This window comes from Hydra viridissima, unplaced genomic scaffold (genome assembly GCF_058129835.1).
Source record: "Hydra viridissima isolate aposymbiotic clone 2 unplaced genomic scaffold, HvirCarnegie_v1 scaffold_17, whole genome shotgun sequence".
Classification (NCBI taxonomy): Eukaryota; Metazoa; Cnidaria; class Hydrozoa; order Anthoathecata; family Hydridae; genus Hydra; species Hydra viridissima.
In genome coordinates this window covers 1,822,085-1,830,927 of record NW_028324316.1, presented here as the reverse complement: position 1 = coordinate 1,830,927, position 8,843 = coordinate 1,822,085, and the positions used below count along the sequence as shown (strand labels likewise).

Below are 8,843 nucleotides of genomic sequence, written 5' to 3'. Positions count from 1 at the left end.
TATAGCAAAATTTTTGAAGTAATGTAATAAAGCTGTCTACACATATATTTTATTGTAAATTCAGTTTGTTACAATGCAGGTATAGAAGTTTTAATTTCTTCATTTTCTGGTTATGTGAAACGGAAAAACTAATGTTAAATCTTTTGTTCCTTTAAAACTTTTATTTTTTTTGTCACATTTGGATTTGCAAGATCAGCCAACAAGTAAAGTTGAGTAATTATATTTAATACTTGGTTACTTTTATGTGCATTATTTTGCAAGTTTTAATATGTGTCTTTAACTCTTCTTGCCGTAACATACATCACTAGTTGCTAACAATCATCACTTCATGCCTTAAGTTTAATTTACTCTGTCAATCAAGCATACAAAACACAGGTAAGATCTTTTAAAATGATATATGTTATTCTAAATAAGACTGAATAGTTATTGATTCACAAAATAAACATGCTAAACAAAAATGTAACTAAAAATGAACAATAAGAACTTCCAAAGGAGCTTCTGATCACTTTTAAATTAACGCATAGTTTTCACTTTTGGGTTCTCAAGTATTTAATAATACTCCCTTTTCTTTTTTTTTTTCTTCTACCCCTTTTAAAAAAGCTACTCATTTGAAGATTTAATTCTGAGGTCGGATTGCTACAACAAAAAATCATGATCGTAAAATGTTAGAATGGAGAAATGTTGGAATGAGAAACAAGTCAGGAAGTAATTAAATATTCTTAGGATGAAAAGAAGTTAGAACAAAGAAGTCATGATGGAAAGATGTCAGAATGTTTTTTCTGAACGGAAAAAGATCATTTAATAGCATAAAATGATCTTTTTCCGATCATAATGATCCACACTGTTAAGACGGATTTACAGTATAAACAGCTAATCATTTGGGTTTATCTAATCACTTTTACATCTTTATTGTATAAAGTATTGATATCGCTAGTTGTTTTTTTGTAAGGCAGACTATTTATATTAAGCGACTCCAAAACTATGCAAGTTAATTAAAACGTTTTAAAAATATCTGTCAAATAATGTTTTAATATTTTTTTTTTTGTTCTGCATTTCGGCAATAAAAATGAGTAAATGAAAATGCTGCTCATGGCTCTTACTAAAATAGACTATTATCTCCCAAATATTAAATTGACTTAACCCAGCAAACAAGAAGACGTCTTTAAGTCGTCTTAAAGAAGTCTTTTCAAGATGGAAAAAGACGTCTTAAAGATGTCTTAAAAAGGTCTCCGTTGTCCGTCGAAAAGACGTCTTACACAACATTGTTTACAGACGCCTTACTGAAGACGGCCTAAAGATTTATTTCATTATATTTTAAGAAAACTGTGTAGTATTAATGGTATATTTAAGTTGCTACTACCAATTATAATGGATTGACAACATTAAAAAGACCATTAAGCAAGTATTGACCAAGTATCTTTTTATTAAACAATTTATACAACATATAGTTATATATACAATATACACAATAAAAAAGAATATTTCTTTTTAGTTTGTTTTTTTCCGTGAAGAAGCATTTTTACAATACCGTCCAATTTTTTTTAATGTCAACATTTGAAACCTTTTCAAATCTTCTTTATACAACTTCTAAAAATCAAATAAAGCATCATGTAGGATATATTCATCAAATAAAGCATCATGTAGGATATATTTATCAAATAAAGCATCATGTAGGATATATTTATCAAACATATTGGAAATAAATTTAACTTAACATAGATTTTTTTCACTAAATTTAAAGCTGAATAATTTAAACTTATTTTAGATTACCTTCTATTAAGTCATACAGTTTCATTGATAATAAACCAATCTTTCCACCAGAACCTTTTAAGGGGCAACTACCCTCAAATTTCAAAACTACACATATAAAGTAACTTTCTCTTTAGTCACATAGGAAATATTATACTGACATTAAAAATACCAAAAATAAAATAAAATGGTAGCTCGTTGCTATGGTAGCCAAAAAAACAGCTGAAAATACCACAAAAACTGTGTTTACGCCGTAAAGAAAATAAAGACTTGTAATAAAGGAGTGTCAATGAAGTTTTGCAGAACTGTTCTAAATATCTAAATTTGTGATATGAACGAAGCAGATTTTTGAATAAATTTTTTTTTTCCATAAAAGGCTACAGACAAATTAGGTTTTTCAAAAAAAGGTCAAAATGCAAAGAAAAAAACTTAATAACTCAAAATCTTAAGTCATATAAGAAATTCTACTCCGATCATATCATAAATATTGGCAAAATGAACAATTCCTGAAAAATTCATCATGATAGCATGTATACTTTTCAAGATTTTTTTACCGGCGTGTTTAAAAAGCAAATTCTCAGAAAACGCAAAACAAAAAATAAAATCATAAATTATTGTTCATTTCATAAATTTACCTTTTAAAAACTTACTTTTTAAAAGAATATTTTAAAAACTACCAGATTCATAATATTCCCTGGACTTTTCCATTGAATTTTGGTAATCATTCTTTGAAAATCGTTGACAACGTAACAACTTTCGTTTAATCTTAAAACTTTCACTCGATTTAAATGATGATAGATTTATTCGTTTTTTGTTTATGAGTCTGCAACCAGCTAAAGTAAAATGTCCTGGTTTCATATTTAGTTTTTCATAAATCAAAATAACAGACTTCATACCAATGTTATAATTTGCAACAGCATCATACACTCCGAACTCTAAACTGGCTAAACCAACATAATTACTTTTTGGTAATCTTTTCCATATTAAATTATTAAAACTCTCATTGCAATTCTGGGTTTTTCCATGCAGACACTTTACTAATTCAGAATCTTTACTTAAATCAGCATATATTGGCTTGATTTTGTGAATAATATCAACAGGAACTCCTGGTCCAGGTTTGTATACGGAAGAAGACTTAGCTTTATCAATGTTGAATTTGCACCAACTGTCGCCTCCAGTTGGGCAGTAAATGTGATAGTTATTTTCCTTAGAAGAAGCTACATGGAAAAGGCTAGCTAATACTGCTTTTTTCATTTTATTTAAATCATTTATATTGCTCCGGATAGCTACACCAAAAAAATTTTGCAAGCGATCAATAACTGCATTGGTTAGTCGACCATGACCACCTAGACCCTTAACACTTTTTTTTAACTTGCGTAAGCGAGTACCAACTCGTTTTTGGTAATGTCCTACACACTCCAACTTTTTTACCTCCATGTTTGGGTATATATCTTTGATAGAAAGATGGGATTTACTATCCCCATCACCAAGAAATTCGGTATATCTTAACTTGTGCTTTTCAATGGAACGTTTAAAAACTCTCACTGCACCAACAGATTCCATACCACCAGCTGTACCTTGATAATTGTACAAGCAAATATGTTTGTTTTTCCAATTAGCATATGCATCAGGATTTGATTTTCTTAATTTTTCCTTCATACAGCATGCTTTACATGACTTATTCATAGGTTCAACATCGATTACTTTTCCACTATCTATTAAAATTGCGGTAAAAACACCATTCATTGACTGATATCCTCTTTTCTGCCACGATCCATTGCATGATACACCAACATCAACAATATCCTCACCAGTTGCTTTTCCTTTTATTTCAGTTGCAGTATCTGACATTGTCTCGTTTGCAACACTTTTCACAACGTTTTTTATTTTTGTTGTTATATTTGTATAGTTTTTGGGTGTCATGGGTTTAGGCATATTCATGAGCTGAGTAAATTTTTCAATTCCAGTATGACCATGTCCTAATACTCTCATTGCATAAATTGTCCTGTAGTTAATATCAAACCCTTTATCACAATTATCTGATGTGTAAAATTCATGTTTATAATCACAAGATGGTGTAGTACACTTCAAATAAAGAAACGATGCTAGACCTTTCTTTTTTTCATGGTGATCACCTAGGTACAGTGCACAGTTTTCACATTGAGGACACATTAACAATGAAAGAACTTTAGATAAAATTTCAGTGTCTATAATTCTGTAACCACTAATTTTTTTAATGTTTTTACTTGGTACATTTGTAATGAATTTAACTTTCTTAGCAGATGCGCCTAAAATATTACTGTGATTTAACTCACATCCACTTACATTACATGCATTTTTATTTTTCTGCACATTAAATACTCTTCTTTTTTTGTGGTATTTTGTTCTCTGCTTTACTCTATCACTCATTTTTATGTGTTTCTGCTGTTGGATAAATTAGCTTTAATAACTTGATAAAATCGTAATTGTAAATAGCCTATGTTTGAATATAATAAGGAACAGAATATTATTTAGCAAAGATGATTTAAATCAAAACATATATTTGAAACAGTTCTCCAGGATAAGTTCACCAACAAAATATTCACCCCCATAGCAACGCGTTGCTATGCAAATATTTTTCACTTGAGTTCACAAAAACATAAATTAAACAAAAACTTATTAAGAAATCTATAATTTTTTTTGCAGATTCAAAATCTACATAAAATTTTGGTCAACAATTATTAGAGAAAAAAAAATCCAATTTTTGAAAAATTTTGAGGGTAGTTGCCCCTTAAGTTGAACTGTGTCAACAGGTTATTTTTAAATAATCTAAAAAACATATCGAATAAATAATAAAATTTATGAAAAATATTAAACAATTTATATTGTTTCATGACCAATCTTGTCAGTTGTTTAAAATCTTCTGCACCTAAAAAACTAAGCTGTTTAACCTAAATAAAAGTTTGGCAAAATAATTACATAAAAATAACTATTTTTGCTTTTAATTTATATGGATTATAAAGTTTTTTATATGGATAAAGATTTACCAAATCAAGTCGAACAAAGTCATCCTCTAAACTTTTGATAAATTCCTCATACTCTGCAATAGTGTCTAATTTCTCGATTGCAAAATTACTATGGGGTTGTTTGTTTATAGCTTAAATGAGCTCCTGGTTTTCAAGAACCTTTGAAACCATCTTGAACATCATGTGCTGGTTTTCTAAATTATATGAAGAAGATGAAAAAAGAAATATATAGAATGCAAAACATTAATTAATACATTTTCAAAATTATCTACAACTATTATTCTTATACCTAAAAAAAATCCAAATGTGAGTACAAACATTCTTCACACTTTTCTTGCATGCCTGTTTTCTGAAGCTTTTTGTTTGGTTCTGATGTATGAGGTATAACTAAAGCAAAAAAAAAAATTATATAAATAATAAAAAATTATTTTTTTAATCTGCAACAAATCTGTTTTAAAAACTTTTGGTTCTTTGTTATTATTAATGCATTTTTTTCTTATTTGAATGCCTTTCCAAGGCTGAGGCTTTAGCTCCTCGAGACCACAAAAGTTGAGGGGTAAGAGGAGGGGGGAACTTTCAATTTTTTAGTTCAGAGTCCATAAAACAAAAAAAGTGATTGTTCCATTTCAGTTGATTGTGAAGGTAAAAATAAGTGAGGCAAAGAATAAGTTAACAATAAAAGAATATTGCAACTTTAATGAACAAAAAATATAGTAGAAAATTCAAAAGTAATACATACATAGTGCACAAGAATATGAAGGTGATTGTTCCTCTGTAGTTGAATGCAGAGGTAAAAAAGTGTCAGCTAAAAATAAGAATTTGGTAATAGTGTAGATTAAAAATATATAAATTTTAATTTTGAAAAAATTGAAAATTAAGAGAAAAAGTGTACCAGAGCATAGATTAGATTGTTTGAAAGTAGATCCAGAAGACAAATTAGAGTCAAAAGTTCTTTTTAATGGTTTTTTCAAAACAGATTTAAAAACTGGCAGAGGCAAAGGAAAATCAGGTAACTCTAAAACATAATAGTTTTATTATTTATTTTTCTTTTAGTATTTATACAAACATATTAATTTACAAAACCACTCATTTAACAAGTTATATTTGTCCCATGTTTCATCCACATCCAATTCATCTTTAACAGCTCTATGAAAAGATACACCTGCAGACCAGAATAATATTTTTTTATCTGTATCTATCCACCTTCTAGGCACAAATCTTCTATTTCCTCAAAGTTCTCTATCCAAACAGCTCTTGCCCAAATCATGATGTAAAACTAAATCATGAAAAAAAAATAATTAAAATACCAACAAAAGCCTTATATTAAGTTTTAATAACAGAAATAAGTAGCAATAACAAAAGACAGCTATCTTTTAATTTAAAAAACTTATAAAGGAATCAAAAGGAACAAAAAAAACCATATGGTTAATAATTAATCAGACAAATTAATTAAAAACCTTTCAATTAATGTTCTATTTCATGCAATAAAGGAAAGCATGCAAGACCTTTCTTCCAAGGTAGAACAACAACCTTTCGGCAAAGACTTTCCATTTTTAACTCAGCCACTGTTACTCTAATTTCATCAATACTTGGTATGAAGAAAATTTGAAAGGTTTTAGACTGAATAGGTTTTGCATATAAATCATTTTGTAAATCAAGTCTACATATTCTACATTTAAAAAATCCAGATGATAATTTCTCTTCAACAAGACAAAACTTATTTTCCCCTATGTAAAAACATGAATTATTCAGCTTCACTGAAACTTTTAGTATTCGAGATTTTGTATTTAACAAAGATTTTATACTTTGATAATGCTTGGCTATTTGAACAACAGGACTCTTTGAGTTTTTTACTGCTTTCTTTAATGTCTGCATATATTTTTAAAGGGAAAACAAGATATGTCATATAGTGAACAGTCAATTTTAATAACATCATCACAAATATGAAGTAAGCAGCAAAAATTGTAAACACAAAGTGAATTTGTATATAAATGTTTTGAATTGATAACAAAATAATTAATTAGTTCTCTAGCAAAAGCAAAATAATGTTTTCTAAACTCACTGTCTTCATTTAAGACAATCACCATTGCAACATGCAATATTAGAAAATGATTATAAATTTCTTTGCTAACAACATCCTTTAAAACTAAGGGACTAGTGTATAAGATAAACTGTCTGAACTTCTTGAAAAAAAATTCAATAGAAAACATTTCAAAGTATTTTTAAAAAAATAGAGAGAAAGCGTTTTGTAAATAATTTCTTGTTTTCCTAAAAAATGATTAAAATCATATGATTTAGGCCATTACCACAAGACTTCAAAAGATTTAGTTTTAAAGCAGATTTATAAAGATCCTTTTTTAATGACCCTATTTTTACTCAACTTTTTGTATGGTTTTAAAAAAAAGAAATACCGTCAACTTCACCAACTTGACTTTGAAAACTGTTTGAAGCATACCACTTTCTTGTAATTTTCGTTTAATTTTTACCAACAACATTTATTGCTATTTTCCTTCTCGCTCGAAAGCTTCGCGACCCTCTCGAAGACATATTAATGAAAGTGGCAAGAAATATAAACAGCTTGTAACAAGGCATACATAGTTTGATAAGATCAGAAAACAGCATATCCACCATAACAAGTCTGCAATTACGAAAAGTAGGTCGTTGCCATGCAAAAACTAGGCAACCAAATAAAAAACAACGCCTTCAAAAGAAGCTCAAACCATATATATTGGTACTCATGCCAAAAATAGTGAATGTAGCACTAATATTAAATTAGTTATTAATTCTGTCTCAAAATTGGCCATTCTGGCCCACTGTGCGTCGCTTTTGATCTCCAACTTCTAATCTTGGTAAATAAATTTCAACAACTTAAACCTAATTGTTTATTTACTTTTGTTATTTTTTAAAGACTTTTTTATCCTAACTCAGTCGGCAAAAAGATATCTAAACTGCATCTAATATGTATCTGGAAACTAGTCTAAAAGATGTCTGAATTCACGTCGTGAATGAAGGCTAAATAGATGTCTATCTTATAGATGTCTTTTAGATGCATAAAAGATGTGCAATATACGTCTATTTTATTAATTTTTTATCGAATAAAATGCATCTAAAAGACGTCTATAAGATAGACGTCTATTTAGCGTTCATTCACGACGTGATTTCAGACATCTTTTAGACCAGTTCTCAGATGTATATTAGATGCATTTTAGATATCTTTTTGCCTGCTGGGTGTAACGTCATTTTTTTTCACTGCTTTATATGATTACTCCCGCGCAATTCAATTACAGAAGTTCAATTAAAACCTCGCTATACTATTAGCACAGACACAAGCTGACATTATGTCCAGTTTTTGCCAGGAGATTCCCTTTTTATGTATTTATTGATTGTCCCATTTTTTCGTAAACATTCTTGGTGTGTCCCATTTTTGAAAAAGTGTAAAAATCCATCAATTATTATTTTTCAAGTAATTAATGATTAATTAATACTTTCATATAAATACCGCACAATCTCTCTAATTCAAATTTTATGGGGAAAAATAAAAGTTCAAATTAGAGATATTTTCGAATTACATAAAGTTGACTTTTCTTATGCGTATTAATGTGTACTATACGGGTATATCGAATATATATGTGTGTGTGTGTATATATATATATATATATATATATATATATATATATATATATATATATATATATATATATATATATATATATATATATATATATATATATATATATTAGGGTATCCCGTTTTCAGGGTCACATTTTGTTTTGACTGCTCCTAGCATTTTTCAGCTGCGTATATGTGAGAAAATGAGATCTGTAAAGTTTTAGAGCTCTAACTTTATTTTTGTGACTACACAAGCCACCTTAAGTTTCAAAAATCATGGTTTTTGGGTGAAAAAAGCCTATTATTGCAGTGCTTGTGTAGTCACAGTTTGAAAGATACAGGCTAATCTTATGTTGAACCATGTACTATTAACCCTCATTAGTTAGAAGAAAATTGGGAGCAGTTTGAATAAAACCGTTTGTTAGGTTTGAAGTGAGTTCAAAGATACGCAGTAGACACAATTTACCCATTTTTATGCGG

General features: G+C 28.7%; 1 protein-coding gene across 6 annotated transcripts; it reads right to left on the bottom strand.

The window, feature by feature from the left end:
• Window positions 1-1,394: 1,394 nt before the first annotated feature.
• On the bottom strand, window positions 1,395-8,018 carry LOC149877008 (uncharacterized). 6 transcript variants are annotated; one of them, XR_016448408.1, is made up of 8 exons: window positions 7,166-8,018; window positions 5,647-6,030; window positions 5,494-5,559; window positions 5,044-5,141; window positions 4,776-4,948; window positions 2,400-4,225; window positions 1,771-1,857; window positions 1,395-1,587 (listed from the first exon to the last, which is right to left on the bottom strand). XR_016448408.1 is itself a non-coding variant. In XM_090074698.1 (6 exons), the coding sequence occupies exon 6, from the start codon at window positions 4,156-4,158 to the stop codon at window positions 2,416-2,418; it is 1,743 nt and encodes a 580-aa protein (XP_089930824.1). In that variant the 5' UTR covers window positions 4,159-4,557; window positions 4,776-4,948; window positions 5,044-5,141; window positions 5,494-5,559; window positions 5,647-6,030; window positions 7,166-8,018; the 3' UTR covers window positions 2,235-2,415. The 6 variants fall into 6 exon arrangements, 3 of the variants coding, with proteins under 3 accessions (XP_089930824.1, XP_089930825.1, XP_089930826.1); XR_016448409.1 differs by having other exon boundaries at window positions 2,400-3,884; XR_016448410.1 differs by lacking the exons at window positions 5,647-6,030; window positions 7,166-8,018 and having other exon boundaries at window positions 2,400-3,884; window positions 5,494-5,623.
• Between the last annotated feature and the right edge of the window lie 825 nt (window positions 8,019-8,843).

Coding starts and splice junctions, on each gene's coding strand:
- LOC149877008 (XM_090074698.1), bottom strand. CDS start 4,158: ATGAGTGATAGAGTAAAGCAGAGAACAAAATACCACAAAAAAAGAAGA.